The sequence below is a fragment of the Heliconius melpomene genome, chromosome 6 (genome assembly GCF_056956725.1).
Source record: "Heliconius melpomene rosina isolate 202511_hmr_F chromosome 6, ASM5695672v1, whole genome shotgun sequence".
Taxonomy (NCBI): domain Eukaryota; kingdom Metazoa; phylum Arthropoda; class Insecta; order Lepidoptera; family Nymphalidae; genus Heliconius; species Heliconius melpomene.
This window is the reverse complement of record NC_140394.1, coordinates 7,446,319-7,470,401: the sequence shown is the minus strand read 5'-3', so window position 1 is coordinate 7,470,401 and position 24,083 is coordinate 7,446,319. Positions and strand designations below refer to the sequence as shown.

Sequence of the window (24,083 nt, the reverse complement as noted above, 5' to 3'; positions counted from 1 at the left end):
CTTTTCTTCATGGTTTTGTGGTTTTTGCTGTATATTTCATATACTTTTATTTGTTTTATAATTTTTATAATGCTATATTTATTAAATATCGTCGTATCTATATATTTATTTGAGTAAAAATTACTTGCGGGTTGACAGTTCTTGGTGAAAATTTATACTAAACTAGCAACCCGGTTGCGGTTTCGCCCACTTGGACTACATCATTATAAATTTACTAATCTGCATTACGTGGTTTATTAATACTATCATTATAAAAACAATATTTATTGGAATGTTTATTCTCTTGATGTATCCTACCAAATACAATATATTCGTTGCGTTCATTATGACTCCATAGTAAATGTTCTTCATGTTAGATATTTATACAGTATTATAATATATTGCAAAAGTAAACATGAACTTAATATCTAGATGGCGGTTACTCAAATCCAAGTACTATCTCCAGTAATCACAACTCATGACTCCTGTACCTTCCTATCAGATGGTCTGGTTGAAATATGTATTTTACGATATTAGTCGCAAGCACGCGCTCGGGTCGTGTGAAAAATCTTATTGCTAGACTACAATACTCCCTCGTGACTCCAGATGTGATTTAGTCTAAAGATAAATACGCTGACATAAATCCTGAGATATTTGTTATATTTATACGGAAATGAACAGTTTTATTAGACTTATTACATATATTCTTCATATTAATTTAGTAATTATCGATGTGGGTAATAAATCATACTTGCCCTAGTACATGGTACTCAATAGGTGATGTTTAGGAAGTTGTGACTGAAGAGGACTTACAAAGTCACCGTGTCCGCAACAACTGGTTACTGCCTGCTTTGAAGTGGTCTCTCAACCTAGTATAGTACGTGCCAAATGTTAACTTGACCAATTAAGAAATAATGGTCTGGCCTTAATAAAGGCAGCTCTCTAATCTAGATAGCCGTCGTGGCGCAGTGGCACAAGACAAAGCGCAGCGTTAAGCTCCGTCCTTCAACATGGAAATTTTGAAATTCGGTAGAGAGTGGAGAACGTAGTGTCTTAACAGTAGGTTCCCTCCATACTATATTCGGGATACAGCGTGAAGCTAATTCTATAATCTATTCACCCGTACATAATCGCTTATACGAGAAAATAATCTTAAAAGGTTTCTATTATTAAAAAAAAACAACATCTTTTAAGACTAGCCTACTACATATTTATTGGGATAGATATTCTATTTTCTAAATTAATGTACAGTATTTTTTCGCAAATTAGAACTAATGTGAGTGATAACGTTTTCTGTTGTGTTCAGATAGATTAGTATTAAATAAATACACACGTAAAAAAATAATTTTATCCAGATAATTATCAATAAGTAATCTTATCAATCACAAAAAAATTATATAGATTACTAGCGGCCTGCCCGCGGTTTCACCCGCGTGAACTATGTTATTATTAATTTCTGTCTCCATGACTACGTCCTAGTGACGTCTATGTAAAATTTGAGACTCCTAGCATTTGTAGTAACGAAGTTTCATACAAACTTTCGCCCCCAAAAACAACCCCTTAGAAGTCGAATATTGCAAATTCCCGTCTTAGCGAGCACCTACGTCTTATAAGTAACTCCTGTACAAAATTTCAGATTCCTAGAATATGTAGTTTCTGAGATTTCGTGATGAGTGAGTGACCTTTCGATTTTATATATATAGATTAGCTACCAGTGTCTACAAAACTATTGGACTTCAAAGTCCATTATAACGCCACGAAACATTTAATTAAAATTAATTTAAAGACTGCCGTAATAAAAATAGATATATAAGATTTTTTCATATCAAAATGATGCATATATTATATACTTAGTAGAACACAGCGTCCCAAAATTTCAATTTTGTTTAGCAGCAGCCTCTACAATCTACATGCATATCAAAAAGGGGTGCTCAAGTTTATTTTGCATTTTAATAGAATGTAATTTAACCCGCAAAATAAATTAATTTCCGGCGTGCATCCCAGCGTCGTTATTAAAAATTAGGCATTCTCACTCGCAAAGCATAGTTTTTGCCACATGTTGTTTATATATGTTATATTTATACTAAATAACAACCAGCTTCACGGTGTATCTCGCCCACTGCAGGGGAGGCAGAGGGTACCTAGTGTTAAGTCACTCCATTCCCCACTTTCGCCGCATCCAGTGTTGAGTTTGTGTTTCAGTGGCGGTACTCAACGCTGCGCTTTGCCTCGGCACTAGAACGAAAACGTGAAAATATAAATTTAAATAAATATTACATTTTCTCAAGTGGGCACTGGGCATCGAATCCACAACCAGTCACGCTTACAGTCACACTTCCTGCCCCTGTGCCACGATCGGCCTCATGGCTCATAGTATATATGTGTACTACTATGTCATAACTCGTCGTTTGTCGGACAGTCGAAAGCTTAATCTACCCGCATGATTGTTGTTCGCTTTTTCGTTTGTGTTATAACTCGTTGTTTATATTCTGCGACCCAAAATTGAAAATTAATTGTGAAACTCTGTGTACATATTTTCTGTAATACATATATAATATATAGGTAATTGATTTTGTGTATTATTAAGATAAATATTAATATATATTTACACAGTTACTTGTAGACGGTAGCCCCGGAAGGTATCTAGTGTGAAGTGTTGTAATTACGTGGAACCTCTATCCGAGTACGTTAAAAACATATAGACGGTATGTATGTATTTTTATCGTGTTATTTTAAAAACGCTAACCGCTTCTGTTTTCTAACACTATCAATTCAACGCAAGACTGAATGATTATGTTATTGACATTGTTGATAATATTATTGTATTTAATCGAGTTTTCACTTACTTCATACTTCATTCGAGTTTAGAAGTAGGTAGGCATATTTTATAATTAAGAGTCGACGCTTGCCACTCGGTACGCTTTATGTACGTTCTTTTGCCTATTCAATTTTTATTCTCAAATTCCCAAATTTTTGTGTTCCGTAATATATTTGGTCGTGTTTAACTGTGCCGTGTTAAATTGTGTTTTACTATTTGTGTTAACACTGTATGTTTGTACATACAGTGTACATTTTTAACACTACTTGTGTAGTGTTGAAAAACTCAGTGCTTTTCGTGAGTGGACTTTCATTTATCCATCATCAACACTACACTTTATACAATGGTATTATGAATTTTGCTTTATTAATATTAAATCTATACGTTTATATGTATTTTCATAACTTATCTACCTTCACATTTTTATTTCCTAAGATCAATCCGTATGCTGGTGGAATCCGATTTATTCAATAACTAATATTAAATAATTTCCGAATTTCAAATATAACTAGTTTGCATGCATGAGAAAATTCACAAAAATCTCAATAAAATTGAAAATGACTTTGAAAGTTGTAGCTATTTCGCATTCACAAAACGCTTGGGGTCTAGTCAATAGCTATGGGACACTGAGCGATGAGGTGCAGCCCGCCTCGCCGCCTCTCCAGACTCGATATTACCAAGAAAATGTTACACTACGGACTACGGGCGAGCATTACATTTATCTGCATTCACATTTCGTATCTTCTGCATTGAATTTCTTGTATAAGGTTTTACGTTTACGATTCAATTCATCTGAAATATCCATACCTATATATACGCAATCAGGGCCAAACCGCTAATTTAATTGTGATAAAATACTCATATAGAGATACTTGAGGGTCCCGGGATGAACATAGGATACTTTTTTTTTCTCATATTTGTAATATTTTTGATATATACCAATATATTAAAATAATTAATTTGACAAGCAATTTATTCCGCCATGTTAATAACAATCGTCGCTACGCGTTGTTAAGCAACGGCTTGCAAAGTTTGTTGTTTTAAGAAAACGTCACCCAAAGTGAGTTTGCTTCACGCGTACATGGCGCGCGCCGATATAGATTTGTATACATTAACAAAAATTAGATGATTTCTATAATTTGATATTCATCCTTATGAAAATAAATATAATAGTCACTTTTACCATTTCATCTAGATTTAAATTATGGTTTACTGTATAACATTCTAATCAATAATTAAGATGTCACTGATTCCAAATGATCTAGCCTACGAGTGGTATAGTATGAGTATGACCGACGCGAACGGGCAGATGACTTTGATGGATTAGTAAATTTTTATATATTTTCGAATTACTGTTAATTTTTATTTAATTATTTGCTGCTTATAATTAATTCATCTCAGTTCTGTTGTCTATACCGATGTTATGCACTTAAAATATCGTAATTTTAATCGTTTGGGATTTTATTTAATATTGTTCGCAAAAACTAATAATTATTTAATATAGAAAAATGTTTAGGACGCGCGCACGGCAAACTTTAGGTACTTTTACTTCTTTTGTTTGTTCATTTCGGTTACTCAGATATTTTTTCTAATAATAAATCTCCACTTATTATTATTTTTTAACTTATTTTACTTATTTAGGCTTATATTTTCGCGGGCGTAGCCGCGTCCGGGCCCACTAGTAGTTAAATATTTGAAACAATTATTCTTAAATATATTTGTTATGATAAAATACTAAAACCGGAAAAGTGTTTTCCGGCATATAACAGTATAAACAGAAAGAATTTAATGTTAAGTCTCCAAACTCTGTTTTCCGCGTTTCTTCCATTTTACAAGAAATGATGAAATAAAAAAATGATGAAATAAAAAAACTATATAAGATTTCAATTCAATTATTAGTTACTTAGTATGTAAGCATTTCCTTTGTGAACTTTTAGCATAAATAGTAGCGAGCAAGCATCAAGGGATAACAAAAGTGAATATGATTACCGCTCGCGTCATGCCAGTCTTTTGATCCTCAGCCCGCCCTTTTTGTGTTCGAGTTTGCCCCGGCCTCAACAAGCAATATTGTCGCAGATACTATGGAAACCAGGAACGGTTCTAGAAAATATAAAAGTCGTATATAAGACATAGATACTTACATAGACAAAATAAACACATTACCCTCCTTTGCGTTGCGCATTCGGGTAATAAGTATATAAAAAATACATTATTTCATGAAAGTTCGGTATTTAGTAAGTATTTGGAAGTAAAACGAGTGCTCATGTCCGTCACGGTTTCTTGAGTATCCTAACCGCCTTTTCCGTGTCGCAGGCTCTTTGCAGCCCTATTGAACATCGTTAATGTTACTTAGAACTATCTCTTCAAATAAATCTTTTAAGTAGTTTTTTTTTCTTACTATAATTCTATATAATATTTTTTTCTTTCAAGGCGATTCCTGAATAAATTTTATATAGAACTGCAACATGGATTTTGCAGTTGATTAACTATTTTTGATGCACAATTTATCTAAAACCGATTATACCCTTGTTTGTTTTTTGAAAAAGAAAAATACCAAAAGAAAATAGCCATCTATCCCAATCGCACCTGATTTTTTGTTCTTTAATTTACACTACGTTCTGCAATATATATTTTTTAATTTTCATTGAATGTTGCGTTGTACAATGCGCATTGTAATGTGATCTAATTTAGACAATGTTGTCTTGTTAATGTCTCTCGTAGTTGTGACAAAATGGGCCGAAAATCCAGAAAGGATCACAAACCTTCAACATTTGTGATAAATATTAGGTTTTAAGCTGGCGTTGAGAGTCGAGATTATTAAAGTGCGGCAGCTCGAGATTGCTAAAGAAGGCGCAGGTCTCAGTGAAAGATTTACTGCAGCCGAAAAGACTTAAAGTTCTAGATTCGAGAGCTTACTGCCGCAGCGAATAAAGTTTATCTACACTAAAGATGAAAGCAATGTAGTGCACTCGAACTGTTATTTCATTATTTATATCGATTTTTTTTTTTAATTTTTTACATTTTTATATTAGTATACTTTTTATTTTGCTTTTATTTTTGAAAATATTTTTTAAATTAAAAACTTGTGGCCAATCATTAAATCTCGGATTCTATCATTTTACTAATAGGTTGCTTCGTAGTCACTGGGAAATTCGATGATGATGATGATGATGATGATAAATTACAAAAAAAATAACGATATACTCTCTATTCAACTCAACTTTGTATGAAAATAAAATAACAACGTTCGACTTGACTTATAATTTTACACTAATAAAATAGAGAGTAACTTTTATCGATGCCAATAGAAAAGCGGCTCCGTGCTCGTAATTTAATTTAGCGCGTGCCTTCAATAAATAACGCGGTCGCAGATGCTACAATAGGTATAGCTGCAGGTACCAAATTAAATTTTTTTATATTGAATTTATGAAATTAGGTAGATAGTCAAATTTCCGTTGTGGTATACTCAAAAAAGCCTGTTTTTGAAATACGTCGTAAAACCAAGAAATTGTTGTATAACGTATATAAATGTGAATTGTATTTAGGTATGTATAAATACTCACTATTGGGTGCCACCGATATATCTATGGGGGGTAGGTATATACCAATGGAGTTCTATACATACGTACATAAATATATTAGATAGAGTGCACACAGCACTTACGGAAACAAGGTAGTTTGCGATGCACGCCTACACGAACTTCCGTCCTGCGTGAACAAATAGAACGCTGGCGGCAGTTAAAGCCTCAATGGCCGTTTCATTGGCTGCGCTTACATGCGGCGTTTATAAATTTAAATTGGTGTGTCTGTACGTACTACGCACCACCTATTAGAAATTGTTGGCAATCGTGTGGAATGCAGTGAGCGAGCTTAATAGGTTTTGAGAATATGTACTACTTTACAGTTAGTAAATAATTCGTTAAATAAAAAAGGAAAAAATAATTTGGTCTTAATATACTATTTATTTATATATTTATGAGCATATTTAGGGTCGTCGTCATATAAATAATAATTATTTCATTTCTACGATTTGATTTAACATTACGTTATGTAAAATATTACCTATATTTATAAGTGTATGAATATAAAGTGGATTGACATAGGCAATTAAGTATAAATAACGACGACGAAATTGTGTGAAAAATGCCCGATAAAATAAGCTCACCTACTACCTAACCTTTTTGTATCTAGCTATTTTGTATCCACAAAATAGTAGAGATGCGCAGTATGTCAATTTCGAACAACCTGTCTTTAGCGCTTTCTTTATATTGATCGTCAAATACCTAACGACTTACATGCTAATATTTTATTATATAACTAAAATTTATTTCGTATATTTGTTATTTTAGCTCTCAATAATGTTGGAAATCTTAACTCATACCTTTGCAGGTATTCATGAGCCTTTCCTTTTAAGCATTCCAAGCTTCGAAAATCGATGGCTTAGTTGTAACATAAAAATCATTAGATAACTTCCGTAGAGTAACATATACTTGCCGCTTAATGATTAATTATTGTAATGCAAAATAATAGTGTTTATTTTCAAGATATAATGTAATATTGTACGTAAGTAATAGTGTTTCCATTATTTCTAATTATATCTTAATCTATTAATTTTAAATATAATTAGACCCTACTGCCCACTTGGTAACATTTCCACAAAGGGCAAAATGTGTTTATTTTGCCTGAAAAAAATATTTTCCCATCATGATTTCTTTGTGTACCATATCGTGTCTTTTATGTTTATATACCTACATTATTTATATAAATACCGACATTTTAGTATATAATAAAAATAAAATAATATATACATACGTTATTATGTTGATATCCTTGGTTGTTTTCATATTTCACAAATATATTAGACAAGTAGCAATATAAATTTATTTGTACTCTTTGATGTTCACCGTTGTGTGACGGTCGGTCATAATAATAAAATTATTTCAATCGTGTATTTCGTTACATCTTAATAATCTCATCCTATATCCACACTGACATCCTCAATATATTTTATTTAATGCTTAACATATATTTCAAATAGAGCAGCGAATTAGAGCATTTTTGCATAAAATACGCTGTGAATATTCAGAACAGAAGGTGTGGTGGACTCGGCCGCGACGTCAACTTGATTATGATAAATGATGCTCACTTTGCTTGTATTCTATCAAAATATTTATTCGAATACGCCCCTGGGGCCGACGGATCCACACAAATTGGTTTTGCATTGTCCATGGCATAATACACGGCCTGAGCTTTGGGGAAATTTATTTTGCCATTCCGTTGTTCTGTTGGACAGTGACACTAATGTTTGCAAATTACTGATTGAAGTAAGCAATATTAAAATACTAAAATTAAATTTATTTATAAAATCTATAGAAATAGCACACTGAAAATATATAAAATGAAATAGTAACATGGATCATGCTTAAATTTCAGCATTATTGAAGATTTGATTGTATACGTAAGCTTTTTTCTTTTCAGTTAAGGGAAACTTGATAAAGAAAAAAATACGGATGAAATAGGAATAGGTTATATATTTTATAGTAGGTATGTTGGTTGTAGGTTCAGTTTTAACCATCCAACGTAATTCATCCCGACATGATAACGTGAGCTTTCCAGCTTATTAAAAAAAGAAATATTTTTTAATACAGTTTTTCCTTAAATAAAAATTATTAAATTTAGGTTTCAGTCAAATTTATAGTTTCAAAAACTAAAACTTCTGCATATACTCGTACCTAAAAGTCTTTCACTATTTAGAACTTTCGACTATGAATCATTTAGCCTGATTCACGTTCTGCTAGGGGAGTACTGGTCTGACAAAGCTCTTTGATAGCTCCACTATAATAGACGTGAAACACGACTTTGCTCAAGGGTCGATATTGGATATCGCTTACGAGGGCATCGCTTTACCCATATTTGTCGCGATGCTGAACGAATGTTTAAAACTCTGTAAAGAAATTCACACAGAAGCACTCTGCAGTGCATCTACTTTTGTTAAATATCTACAAAAATTGTATAATAATTTGTTAAGGCGAGAAAGGATTAAGATGAGGTCGATCGTTGCGCTTTGGTACAAGAGTAAGAATATAAACGCAACTGGTTGTGGGTTCGATTCCCACTTGAGGATATGAAATATTTAACATTTGTTTATTCTGCTGTCGAGGCAAATGGCGGTGTTAAGTTCCGCTCCACTCAATACGCAATACCTTCAAAATTCGGATGAAAATGGAGAACAGAGTGTCTAGATTAGGTTCCCTCTGCCTACCTGCTACGTTCCCTAATACAGCGCAAAGCCTACAAAAACTTTCTAAGTGAATAGCAGGAGTCCTTTAAAGGAAAAGCAGCAGCGAACCGGACTAACATTTTCAAAGGAATCGAATCAGAAGGGGAATGTCCCATTATGCAGATCTTCCATTAGTAAAAAACGTTGGCCGTCCTTGTATTGATGTAATAAATCTTGTAGCTAAATGTAGTTAACTTAAAAAGATATAATGAATGTAAATAAATACTACCATTTGTATGTATTATTATTATTTAAATTTGTTTTTATAGCTTCACGCTACAGCGTGATACAATCCCTCACAGGGTAGGCGGAGAGAACTTAGGAACCTAGGGTCAAGATATATAGAATGATGCAAAGTAAACCTACATTCTTCTTTATTACTATAACATATTATATTATGATATATATATTTCACATATTTTTTTCTCTAATTCTTTGAATAATCTTAAAACCACTTGATAAATATGCTTGGTTAGAGGAAGCAAAGAAACAGGAATGAGGGCAGACTGGCGACGTTATTTAAAGATTACTTACTTAACTTGCAAATTACACAAAAAACTTTATCTTGCAAATTTCATTTATGCAAATACCAGCATTTGTATAACGTCAATAATAAATAATGCATTTTTCTAGTGTTCTTAGCTATTATTCACAATCATTTATTTTCAGATTATCTATCTACTATTAGCGCTGAAATCGAACTGTTTTAAATATAGATTTGATTTAAATACGTATTTATTGTTGTTTTTGTTATTATTTTAGTCGTTGTTATTTATTATTTTTGCATTGTAGTTTCGATTTTAACTCGGGTGAGTGAGTTATTTTCGTTTACTCGCTCTTTACCGGGAAAAAAACGTGGCGTTCCCACAATCAACGCATAATTTAGAAATTGGGAAATGAGAAATTGAATTGTTTTAATACTAATTCCCTCTACCTATCCTGCTACATGATACAGCTTGAAGCAAAAAAATCACCATCACGAATTAAAAGAACAAGCATTATTTTTAAAAGACTATGTGCATAATAACGAAAAGTAATTTGACAATTAAAATAATCGTGTGAAACACGTCATTCAAAGATATTATATAAGTATAGACTTGAGTTTTCACCTATACCTAGTTAAATTTACTCACTACAATGGAAAAAGAAGAGCTTCTACCGTACATCATATATATGTAGTTGTTATATGACAACTAATATGTTATGTAGGAAAGAGAGTGCGAGCGTCCGAGTCGAGTCGCAATCGATCAGTGCCAGCGACGATTTGACACCTCCAGCCGGACCACTTGTGGGTGGCGTGTAGACCGATCATTGTCCTCAACCGTATTTTGCTGGACGACGGCGGACGACACTAGGAACATTTCCTAGTTATTTATCGTTTACACACTGCTATATCTTTTGTTAAGGTTATACAAGATTGCCTTTTACGTTTTTGTAATCGGACGTAAGGCATAAACAACATACGTTTGCTGAGTTATATATGAATCATGAAAATAATATTCTCGTCTAGATTTAATATAACGTGTTTACTATTATGTTATTATATAGGTATGTGGAGTGCCGGCGACACTCGTACACGAACTCTGAGTAAATATTTACATATTGAAGAGATACACAGTAATAAAATATTCTTTTACTACTACCGTTTTCACACTGGTGAATTATATATTACCTATTGAAAATAAATATTATTAAAATTAAATGTTTTACCGAATATATAAGAAAAATGGAAATTTAAAAATAATAATACTTCACTTTAATGTATATTCAGATTATATATATATCGATCGATTAATTAAAGATATATAAAAGAATTACTTGTATGTTGGTCGGATCGTAACAATAAATATAGTGGAATTCCAGATTTACGCGGGTCGGAGTGCAGTCGTCGTCGGCGCTCGCACTTAATTACCGGTCGAGATTAGTTCCTGACACATATTGCCGTTTCCAGCTAGGCGTCTCTAATTTTTTACTATCGCCTACTGTTTTTGTGAGAGATAAAGTAGAAACTGTTTGTAGCAATTGCAATGTCTTGGCAAGATTGGAATTTAAAGAGAATTTATGTTTGTTGCCAATATATTTATAGTACAATTTTAAAATTGTACGTATTGTTCTTAATACTAGCTCTAGCTATTTTAACTTATTATCTTTTAACAATTTTAAATTTAAATAATACATCTAATCTCTAATATATATGTAGGTACAGTTTAAACATTTACCATAATTATAACTACTATTAACGTATTTTTTTATATACAGTGAGAACCTAGTGCTAAGACACTTCGATCCCCATTTTCCGACGAATTCTGGAGACATTGCATGTTGATTAGCGGAACTCAACGCCGCGCTTTGCCTCGACACCAGAGCGAAGAAATGAAATATTTCATTTCCTCAAGGAAAAATCGAACCTACACCCTGTCGCGTTTAAAGTCACACTCTGCCCCTGCGTCACAAATATTTTATATTTTTTTATTTTGTGTAATAACTATCATTTTTTTACTAGCTTTTGATACCACAATATGAGATATTTGGAGAGCTCCGTGTTTACTAAACGACATGTCATGTTTTTTTTTTGGTTTCGTAAATATTTTATTATTGTGTGATACGTTTTATGTTGTTATAAAATTTGCTTAAGACAATAGCTGTCTATTATTGAGAGCATTTATCAATATAATAATGGAATCCAAATAATAATTTTTAATTTTTATTGTCTGTGACTCGGTTTTTTCCCACAAATTTAACTATTTACAAATTAAAATAATAGGTAGTTATGTCAGAACAAAATATATTTTTCAAAAAAATAATACTATAAAATAACTGTTTCATTAAATGCACTGTAACTTTAGTTTTCAATCTATTTATATTGTCTTCAAAATAATAATGTTATTTAGTCAGATCACTAAAGTAATTCAGATATGGAAATAAATAACTGTGTAGTTAAAGCGGGCGAACCCGTGAGCGGGTCGCTAGTAAGTATGTACTATGATACTCGTACTATGATAAAATCAGATAAATAAAATCAAATCAAATCAGCTTCACGCTGTATCCCGCACGCATCAGGGTAGGCAGAGGGAACCTTGCGTTAAGACACTCCGTTCCCCACTTTCCGCATAATTCTGGGGAGGCATTGCGTGTTGAGTGGCGAAGCTCAACGCCGCTCTTTGCCTTGACACCAGAGCGAAGAAATGAAAATATTAATGTAAATAAACATTTCACTTCATCGAGTGGGGATCGAACCCACAGCCGTCGCGTTACAGTCACACCCTTGTGCCGCTGCGCCACAACGGCCTCATAATAATTTGTATATACATATTATCTAATTCGACTATTTGTCACAATGTTTTGTTATTTACAAGTGCCATCTCAAAACACATTCAGATTACAAACCAATCGGCCCACTTGATAACGTGCGAGCAGCACTCCCGCGTATAGCATTCGCCATATCTCAGATAAGTTAGAATCGTGCGCCCGCATAGTCGCGCAGTGCAGACGCTATTTAACTATAGTATATTTTAGTTAAAATTTAATCTATAAGGAAAAACAATAATTTTAATTTCGTTATGTCGTCTATATAAGTTACTTAAAATTGTAAATAAGTGCAAATTTTGTATTAGAATAACGTTTTTGGTGATAGATAGGAAATATGCGTAAATTAATTCGAGCGGCTACATTTGGTGCGGTGTTTGCGTCAACTATGCTATTGCTGGTGTACGTTTCCCGGCTTGAAAGTAAACATGGGCATATGGAGCGAATGGCGCGGTCGGCGCGCTGGACGGCGAACATGCCTTCGCTCTCTGAAGCAACAGCAGATAACTCGACAGCCATAAAGAGACGGCATGTTGTTGATGTATGTAGTTATAGTATCTTAAGGTTTTCTATAACCCGAAAATGAAAATTTGCGATTTTTTTTATATTTAAATTATTGTATAGTTTGTTAAATCACAAACGGAGAGCGACACTGTAATTTTAAATTAAAATAATAATTATTAAATTAATTGTGGACTTCGATAGTCGAATTTATGATTAATATTTTTTTTCTTCTATATGCAAATTTTGTTAATCGTACACAGTTCGCTAAAAAGAAATTATTCAACCTCTTTGCTTGAATTGAATATCATTAGTCATGTGAAATAGTTTTAAAATACAATGTTTTTATATATAACTTCATAGATATCTTGATAAAAGTATAACTTTTTGATAATGTGTGTTGGTCGAGTATCATCGAGGAATTTGTAAATTATATGGATTTCATAGATAAACCATATGCAGTTTAATTATACGCCTCCATGATCGATTAATATTTTTAAAATTATTTTAAAACATAAATATTGCTTTAATTAAAGAAAACACCGCAGTCAACGGAAGTATGTGTAAAACTTTAACATTTTCCATATCGTACCTACTGGTTTTCTAAACCGGTATTTGACGTACGTTAACGGATGACACTGTATGAAACTAATTACGAATAGTAATATGCTATTGTTTATATTAAAGATTTATAAAAACATTCGAGGCCGTCGTAGCACAGGCGCACAAGCGTGTGTCTGTGAACGCGAAGGTTGTGGGTTTTTGTTCTTCCAGTGAGTTCTGCCATTCAACTCGCAATGCCTCAAGAGTTCCAAAGAAAGTGGGGTATAAAAAGGGGAACGTACAACTTAACACTAGTTTTCCTAGGTGCTATGTGTGTATACAGCGGGTTAAAACGTTAGGTTAATAAAAACATTAATAGGATTTAAAAGTATTCCTTGTAAATTATTGCAATTCCAACTCCATTTTCCTTAAATGTTAAATGGTAAAGTGTTCAGTTTTTCCAAGTCATTGGCGACACTTCACAAAGTTGGCGGAATCTAATAATAATTAATGGTTCCGTGGAAAGTCCGATATCCTTTCATTACTTGACTCGCTGCGCAGAGCAGCCGAGATTAAAACTTGCGCTCCAGGGCAAGGCTTTACGAGGTCTTTAAAAGACTTGTGTCTCGGCACCTTTGAGCGAAAAATGTGGAAACTGTAAAAAGTATGTTAAAAACGCCAATGAAACAGAATCTCTGATAACCCAAAAAAAAAAAAAATTCGTAAATTTATTTCTATCGACTTTTTTTTAACAAATTAGTCTGCTATTATTTGTGGTTTTAAAAATAACTTTCTTTTCCAGATGATGAAGCACGCTTGGAATAATTACAAACTGTACGCGTGGGGTAAGAACGAATTGAAACCGATATCAAAACGCGCACATCTGACAAGCGTGTTCGGTGGTGGTGACCTTGGCGCTACCATAGTCGACGGCATGGACACTCTCTACATCATGGGACTTATGGATGAATTCAGAGAAGGGAGAGATTGGATTAGCGAGCACTTCCATATCTATGAAATTGTAAGTTATTTATCACTATAAAAAATTACTATTTATTTAAAAAAAATGTGGTAAAAATATAATCTGTGAAATAACGTGTTTCCTTGACATTTGACATCTGATATTGTTAATATGGCGTCGACTTTATCTATCACGTGTCCTATACCTATTTAGTTTGTGTGTAGAAACTTAGATTAGATATAATTATGTTTGTATTCCAATATACTATTTAAGTTAAATATAGGGGCTAATGACTGCAAAAGCGACAGGTTGTAGGTTCGATACTCACACGAGAAAATGTGAAGCTCTTAAAAAACAAAGCTAATAAATCCTGATATATACATTTTAATGTGTTTGTAAAAAAAAACATACATAAACAAAAAACCCGACTACTTCAGTATTGTTTTTGTTTGTATATATAATTTAAAAATTATGTATTTTTTTACTTTATACATGGGTTCATTATCACATACATATTTAAAAATAAAAAAACCCATTTGCATTATGAGTAATGACAAAATTCGATGATAATTTTCGGTTTATATTTTTATCGAAGCGAGTTAAGTGGTGTAATAATAAAAATACGTTGGAACACACTATTTGGCACTATTTTAGTGAAGCGCTACTCGATTAAATAATTCGTGTAAAGATTTTTTATTCGTTTATTAAACATTAACTTGAATTCGATAATTTAAATCAGAATCCAAGTAGTCTTTGAACAATCGAAGTTTTATCTTTAAATATTAATTGTGAAATACATTAACCTAATGTTTTTTAAGCTTCTTAACTGTACATGTGTTTAGAAACGACGGAAAACGTGATAAAAGTAGGTCACCCATTAGTCAACAGAATAATATTTGTCGGACGAAAAAAAAATACAAATGCTAAAACAAGCGTACTGTTCATATTGTAGTGTGGTTTTAATAAACATCTCTCTGAATAAAAAGTCAACCGCAAAGTAGGCGCCATAAATTGAATAGGATGTTAATTTTCTCTGTAGCAGCTATTGAAATTAACAGCGAAGCTAGTTTGAACTTTAATACATATGAAGAAGGCTCACACGTTCGAAGTCAATGAATTCTATGCCGTGCTAATTGCCCTAAAACTACTCGTGTTGTACTGTCTATTTCGGTATATGTTGGTAGCTAATACCAATCTTTGGTAGCTACATTTTTAAATATTTTCAATTTTAGTTTCCTTTTCGTTTAATTTTAAAAAAGTAAGGCAGCTTCCCGTTTTTTGGAAGATACTTCATATCTTCGAGTGGAATTCGAACCCAAAACCTTCTTGTTTACAATGAGACGCTGCAGCACTGCGTCACGATGGTCAAACTAATAGATTAGAAATAAATACACCAAATGATTATGAAATAAATTTTTACTAATCTAGAATTGTAATGTTATAGTAAATTGGGCTGTAAATAGATATTAATACGCAAACTTGAATGATATTATCATGTTATCTAAATATCCACAGATATAGTGTCTACATATTTTTTTTACTATTAGCAAGTTATAAATTATTATTAATAGGTATTTACATACTAATTAATGATGAATCATTGGCTTCTGGATTTTATTTATAAATATAAAATAACGAAATGCTTGCAGGACTCTGACCTCTCAGTGTTCGAAACCACTATTCGGTTTGTGGGTGGTCTGCTGTCGTGCTACGCGTTGACCGGGGACGCTCTGTTCCGCGACAAGGCGCAAGAGGTTGCGGATGCTCTGTTACCAGCTTTCGACACACCCACCGGTCTGCCGTACGCTCTAATCAACCCTTCGAATAAGGTGAGTGTATCAATTTGTTTTGATAATTTATCTTTATCTACTTATTAATAATATTATCTAATAAAGGATTAAAAGAAAGATTTCTTCGAAAATCTATTATTATAAACGATCGTTTGAATTTTATCATTTCCATTTCATTACAGTGTGTAATTATATTAAGTAATGTATATTAGGTTAAAAAGTTATAAAAAACTGAAACATTTCTGTCTATCTTGTGCAATATGGCAACATTTTAGAACTCGATCAAGAATTTACCATACTTGGTACAGATCTCCTTAGATTGCTTGAGATAGCTAAACGCTTATTACATTGTCGGTCGATCGTAACGTGGCGGGCAAGTACTGACGTTAACCAGATAAATGAGGGCACAGCGATGTTCAATTTAGTTATGTTTTCTAAAAGGGAACTTTTATGTAATTTTAGTCTTCTAGATAAGATAAAAAGAAAATATGAAAAGCAGTAGTAGGTAGGTACATACAATTAGAATACATATCTTAATTTGTTATTGTTTAAGATCGGTTAATCCGAAAATCAATTTTAGTTTTGATGAAATTTTTATATATATTAAATATGTTATTATTATTATGTATGCATTTTAATTATTAACGTATTTAAATTACTATCAGCGACCAGCCGTTCGTTTAATCCGAGCGAACTGTGAAATTAAATGATGAGCTTAATTATGGTGCGGTTTTGGTGTTATTATTACTTATACATAATATTTTATTATTATCGACTAATATAGAATACTTTATTACAAAATGTTGTTGATATATTCTTTCATATCAATTTTGCTTAGTGTTTTTTTTTTTCAATTATGAGATAAGTGACGCCATTTTTTCTATGATGCTATTATTGAAGATGAAGAAACTGCATTAATTAATATAAGTATGTTATATATAGTATAATATAAGTATAGTATTATTTAATCTAAGGCTCGAACGCTACCTTTATTCACTTTGATTTTATCTTAGCGTCATTAAATATTTAGAGTCGTCGTCTTCAGAAACCGAACTCCGAAGCTCATCGCAAATCGCAGACAGTTCGTTATCACTTCAAAGCGGGCCGGCCCCGCAACTCGCTTGTTATCATTCCCGCTGCGGCTCTCATTAGCCAATCGACCCTTCATACTTCGTACTTATCAATAAAGGATTGCTTACGGAATTAATTCATCGCATGAGTCATGGGCGAAGATGATGCAGAATCTAATTTATCGGCCTTTATACATACCTATATAAACTTTTGATTATCATTTCCTCTTGTTAGTTCCTCGTATTAAATAATTAGTAAAAAAAACCATTTAAGTGCGAGTCGGATTCATTCATCGAGGTTTCCGTTCTAATGCATTCGTTATATGAATGAAATGAACTACAAATATAAGTTTGTTCATTTTTCTGCGAAATATCTATAAATTTTCACTTTTCAAATTTTTGTTCTTCATTTAGATTATAAAGTCTCACTTCGTTCAATTTCATAACTATAGGTCCACGGGAAGTACCGTAAAGGTTTTAATTACGCGACGAATTCCATACAAAATGTATTTCAGCTTGATACCTCCACGCGATCTCGAGATAAATGATCTTGACATACGAACAGGCGGATAATAAAGTTATGCTATACCTATGCAATAGGTAAAAACGGTTTTACGTTTTGGGGAGCGGAACCCTAAAAAGGTTCAATTTATCCTTAGAAACTTTATATTGTTTATTTTTTTAATGGGCTTAGGAATTTTCCACGGTATGGAAGTTCAATACAACAATTGATTTTAACTTCCTGCCTCGCTGTGTATCAACATTAAAGATTTTTTTTACAACAAGACGCCATTGTTAGCTGACTAATTAATTACTAAATGTACCTACAATTTAAGTAATATAATTATTGTAGTTACCTTCAGATATGTACTTTTATACACATTTTTTTTTATTTTGAAGATTATATTTTTTTATTTGAAATTAATTTATTAATTTAGGCAATCTAAAAACCGTAATGTTAAGACACTCCGTTCGCCATTAAGACTTTGTTTTCCACTTTCCGCTGATTTCTTGTGAATGATGAGAGTGGCTTAACTCAACGTCACGCTTTGCCTTGTTACCAGAGCGAGAAAATGAAAATATAAATACACACCGTAATACAATTCATATTTCAAACATAATTCAAAGAAAACGCAAATAAGTATGGAGTGCCTTTACAAGAGTTTTATAAAGTACTTACGATTGAATAGATCCTCTCGTTACAGTTCTCGACAAGTCGTCCGAGGGACGATGTTTAATGATCTCCCCAATTATGATCGGAGGCCTATTAGCTGAAGAGCAAATCAATAGATAACAATAATATTTCTATTATTAGGCGTCGCCCAAAGTAGTACGTTTTTATATGTACAGGCAGCAATAACTGTACCAAGGAACATATACTAGAAGAAGCGTAACTCCCATACAAAAAATTTTGCCAATAGCTTTACACGCTTATACTACTAGCGCCGCATTTTATAGCACCAAACTTTTTCGGAAAAGCGGGAATATTCAAATTCAAAAGCATAATTACTAGTACACAGTATTAGGGTAATTTTAATTGCAATTAACAATTAAATATTAATAATAAAACATCTGTCTGTACGGAAATCAAAATTACCAATTAATTTTGATTGATCATAATAAACAATCAATTGTGATTTCCGTACAAACAAAATATGTTAAATTGTTAATATTTAATTGTCAATTACAATTAAAATTACCCCAATACTGTAATAAATTTTTTTTAATTATTAAATTTAAATTGAAATGATATTGGTAAGTATAATATTAAAAGAATATAAATATGAAAAATGTTTTATTTTATATCAAACATTAATTACAAATGGCTGTTTCACATTTCTAATGATTTATTATACACTGAACTGGGAATTCTTCTCGAGGGGTCCTTCAGTTGCGGCCTGCAAATTTATATATAGTTGTATAAAGGAACAATAACCCGTAATAACCACAGTAATGATTTGGTTAATTTAATACAAGTTTGCTTTATGAAATCGATTTTTTAAAATAAACTTATAATTTGTTCCTTTTCTAAACAAATAAAATCTTTTTTATTGGTATTTACATGTTTTAAAAATACTTACGGGAGAGAATGTGAAGTTATTGCAACAAGACATCCAACTCTTCTGGTGCTATTGTTTCTGCTGGGTTGTCAATCATAGGGGACTTTTCCGCGCCATTGAGGACATCAGCGTGCAGAGCAGAGTGATTTGGTGTTATGAAAAAAATGACACGCGAATTTAATTAAACATTGAAATATATTATCAACTAACACAACATATTTGAAATTTAGATTATTAAACATCCAATTTAAAAATACTCTAAAAACTTACTGCGGGAGTCCCCACTTCCAGGCTCAAGATTTCTGCAGCTTATTTTTCTTCAGATTCTGAATTGTCATTGCTGGTGTCATCTTAGACATTCATTCTAATCTTTTTTTCCAATGCTTTGCAGTTATGCTTTGGAATGCTGGCTTAACTGTAAGCTGCAAGTAGCATAAGTATTAGTCTGTTATTATTTATTATTAACACAAGTATTATTATAATTATCATGTTCATTATTACATATACTTTTCTTAACTATCCTTTAAGTAGTCATATCAAAACTAAATTTCCAGTATATATGGTTTATATTTGAATATTAATTATTTTCAATTGGAGCAAAGAAAAACTTGGCATTAATTTACATAAATCATAAAAGAATATTTTATTAAATAATATAAATTTAAATATTTCCTAATCTTATTATTCATTTTATTTTCTTTTGGTAATTTCCCTGGGAGTTGTATCACAAATTGTACTCACATTTAAGGAATGGAATTGTAAAAATAATGTAAAACATAATAAAATACCTCTTCTCATGCTGTTGACTCTAAACCAATGTTTTTATGTTATCTTCACGTCTTGCTCTATTTCTCAAATTTTATATTTTTTTTAAAGTTAATGTCCCTTGCTTTAGAAGGAATCTCTTTCATCTGTAAAAAAAGAATTCATTTAAAATTCATATTATTGCATGTTTGTTACTTTCTACTGATATTTTTTTTATTTTCAACTGCGCTTTAATATTATAATTATAAAAAATAAAATAAATCAGCTTCTCACTGTATCCCACATACTGTAACTGTGTCTTACTGGTAAGACACTCCTTTGCCTAAGTAACACTAAATATAAGAGGCAGTTGAGGCGCAGCAGCACAAGGGTGTGACTGTAATGCAACGGTAGTGGGTTCTATCCCCACTCAAGGAAACAAAATATTCTGATAATTTATGCTTTTATTTCCTTGCTCTGGTGCAGCGTGGCATTTAGCTCCGCAACTCAACTCTTAATGCCTCCAGAACAAGAAAAGCAGAATGCCTAAAATATATTTACAATGGCAAAAAATAACTTTACCTGAATATATACCTCTAATAGTTAATACCTGAATAGGATGGCCCAATTATATCTGGCACAGCATATTATATGCTTAGGTTTGCCTTTCGCTTTTATAAAAACATGACATACTAATCACATAAGACTATTGGTAGTATAGGTAGTGTTTATAGTATAGTAATAGTGGGTGTAATGACTCCAAAAAAAGTCTTAGGCCAACAACATTTGACCCAAGTCTGTGCCCTGAAACATGAAATAAATTAAGGTGAAAAAAACCATAAAATATAGAACTGTGCTACTTATAGATTTCTTTCAAAAACAAATAATTCCTTTCTGAAATTACTTTTAATGACCCTAACAGCAATGTTAACTGAACACGCATATTCTAACATTTACTGCTCTCTGATATTAACATTTTACATAATAGGTTTTTACTTAAATTTGGAAGTTGTGTTAGTATTGATTTAACAGCTACAAAACTTCAATCTAAACACTGGCTACCAAATGAATAACGTAATTATAATGCTTGAAGGTATACTCGCAATAAGAGTTTGATTTTTAAGTCCAAAATATATCATAAAATAATTTTCATTACTTGCTTTATAATATTTGTACACTTACTTCATAATATTTAGCTTTCCTGTTTTAAAACTATATAAAAGACAATCGCCATATTGCAAGCACGTGTTTTAACAAACTCTTCAATATACTGACACGAAACCACTTAACTTAAAGTACATCATTTCGTTAACTAAATAAAAAATATATTAATTCGTATACACACAAGAATTTTAAAAATATCAAATTAGAAGATCAGCTAAATCACATGGAACAACAAGATCGACCGCCATGTTAATTAACCCAACCCAGATAACATTGTTGCCATTGACAAATATAACAAAATAAACAAAAAAGTAACATGTGGAAAATGAAATTAATATTATAAAAGTCCAATATATTGTATAATTCTTTTTGTCTAATATTCTTTAGCAGATAAATTAAATTCATTATAATTAAGCAAACATGTATTTTTAATTCCACTTTAACAAAACACTAAGTACAAAATTGCAGCATTGTAATTTGTCTATTATGTTAGAAATCTTGGTACAATATATATTTCTGTATAAAATATACAAATTATGGTTGGTACACAAAATTAAAATAGTAATGTGAAAGCAAGTTTGAATCTTGTAACATAGAAGCAGCCTGGAGGGTCACGCCTAAACGTAACGTGGAATGAATTAATTAATAATAATAATAATTCATAATTTTAGCACCAAACCCAAACACAGCCAAAGAATATCTATGTGTGCAGGCAAAACTTTTAATATGGGAGTTGATGGACCCTGAACTGTACATTTGTTTTTTAGTTGAGTTCTATTTCTTTTTATATTTGTGTGCTGCTATTTTCATAAAAGGAATTAATAGGGTAATGGTGGTGATATATTAAAAATTTGAATTTGAGGAAAATTGAATTTTAGGTTTTTATATTTTAAAGAGGTGATACATAACTTAATTTTTTAAAATTTTGTAATAGTATGAGGTGAATGAAATCATTAGATACTTCTTTTTTCAGTAATTGAATGACAAGACGTCAAATACATGATGAAGAAGATAAATGTTAAAAAAGATGTATTGACAATGCAGTCTTTTCAGTTGTATTAAAACTAAAAATCTCTATTTTCGCATATATATACATTATACGAGCATATATAACTACTTGTTATTGAATTTATTATAAAAACCGTTATTTACACAGTAGCATAAGCAGGTGCGACACAAATCTTTTCAATGTTCTTAAAAATACACACTTTATATAATATATACCTATATTTTTATATAAACAATTCAACCATCACGTGTACAGATCGAAACAAACCCACACGCGGCTTCGCCCGCTTATAGGTATTGTTATATCCTTACATGAATTGTCGCCTAAGTGATATTCTGATGCTTAAGCTATATTACTGTAATATTTCATCTAAATCCCTTCAATAGTTTTTGCGTCAAAATGGAAATTTGAATTTATTCTCACAAACTTTCACATTTATAATATTAATAAGAAACACAAGTGATTATAATTATTGTTAAATAAATTGCAGGCAAACAGACAATACCACTGGGCGGGAGCCAACAGTATTTTATCTGAAGTGGGGACACTTCACATGGAGTTCACATATTTAAGCGACGTCACCGGCAAAGATGGTAAATTTCCACAAAATTATTCTGTAAATAAATTCTACAAAATGTTTACATAAATATGAGTTATTCTGATATATAAGCTATATTTAATTAAGACAATATTTCAAAATTGTTTCTGTTATAAATAGTTTTTTTTTATTCAGTTTACAGAAAAAAAGTGGATCGTATTCGTGAAGTTCTTCACAACATTCAGAAACCTGACGGTCTGTACCCGAACTACATCAATCCTCGCACAGGACAATGGGGACAAAGTGAGTAAAATTAATAACTAAAAATTTCAAAATAATATTTTACTTAAAACCTTCAATTTCGTTAAAGTAATATAGAGCATAATTCAAAATTTCCATTCTCTTTTCTGTAAAAAAGTTATTAAACCGTAATCACAATACATAATTTCATAGACCACTTTACATTTAATTTAAAAATATATTTTTTATCTTAATCTAAATTCGAACATGTGCAAATAGTTGCCATTCATAATTACGTCTTACAAAAGGAGGGGGCCGATGAAGTGTGACATACGTAACAAGTAGTTGAAGGGATCATAAATTTTCTTACATTATGGAATATAATATCTGAAAATATAAAACACGAAATGTATTTAAGCAACAACAATTTCCGAACAAATATCTGAATTGAATAATTTCTGAGTGTAAAATTACCAAATATGGCGATATCACACAAATGGGACAAGAATAAGGAAATTAATAAAACATACAATTCGTATGCCATAATTTACAACGATGGCTTGTTATCAAAAATATAATTTATAATATTTTTTTTCAGGACATACATCTCTGGGGGCGTTAGGGGATTCGTTCTACGAATATCTCTTAAAAGCTTGGCTAGTGTCTAACAATGAGGACGAGCAAGCCCGGCTAATGTTCGACGAAGCGATGCAAGCGGCCCTCGACAAGATGCTGAGGATATCCCCGTCCGGCCTCGCTTATCTCGCTGAAGTGAAGTATGGCAGAATATTTGAGGAGAAAATGGACCATCTGTCGTGTTTTGCTGGTAATTTGATTTTAATTATACGCCAACGTAACCGGCCGGTAGGCGAAAGGAGCATAGTTTTAAGACACTCCGTTTCTCGCGCACCGCCAATTGGTAAAAAATCGAAATATTTGTAAGGTTTACGCTATATATATTTGTGTAAATTCGTATAATAAATTATTTCTTCTTAATATTATATACTGTATATTTTATATACAATTATATAATTAATGGGATATATAAAATTTATGAAGGTGCTAAACATAGAGCTTAAT

At 31.8% G+C, this 24,083-nt stretch overlaps 1 protein-coding gene and 1 long non-coding RNA gene across 6 annotated transcripts in view; one reads left to right on the top strand and one right to left on the bottom strand.

Annotated features, from left to right (window-relative positions):
- Positions 1–24,083, top strand: part of LOC146538297 (mannosyl-oligosaccharide alpha-1,2-mannosidase IA-like) — a 52,961-nt gene that overhangs the window by 18,353 nt on the left and 10,525 nt on the right. Inside the window, exons 1-6 of one of the 2 annotated variants that reach the window (XM_085186344.1) lie at positions 12,529–12,924; positions 14,230–14,448; positions 16,038–16,217; positions 22,716–22,818; positions 22,959–23,066; positions 23,602–23,829. In XM_085186344.1, the coding sequence (XP_085042470.1) occupies positions 12,721–12,924; positions 14,230–14,448; positions 16,038–16,217; positions 22,716–22,818; positions 22,959–23,066; positions 23,602–23,829 (1,042 nt within the window). In that variant the 5' untranslated portion in view covers positions 12,529–12,720. Of the gene's footprint in view, positions 1–12,528; positions 12,925–14,229; positions 14,449–16,037; positions 16,218–22,715; positions 22,819–22,958; positions 23,067–23,601; positions 23,830–24,083 lie in introns of those variants that run through there. The other variant, XM_085186343.1, reaches the window with a different exon arrangement.
- Positions 19,029–21,479, bottom strand: LOC146538298 (uncharacterized). 4 transcript variants are annotated; one of them, XR_014878045.1, is made up of 6 exons: positions 21,235–21,479; positions 20,647–20,856; positions 20,097–20,219; positions 19,579–19,730; positions 19,330–19,411; positions 19,029–19,146 (listed from the first exon to the last, which is right to left on the bottom strand). It is a non-coding gene; the product is annotated as an uncharacterized LOC146538298 (long non-coding RNA). The 4 variants fall into 4 exon arrangements; XR_014878042.1 differs by having other exon boundaries at positions 20,635–20,856; positions 21,235–21,478; XR_014878044.1 differs by having other exon boundaries at positions 20,663–20,856; positions 21,235–21,478.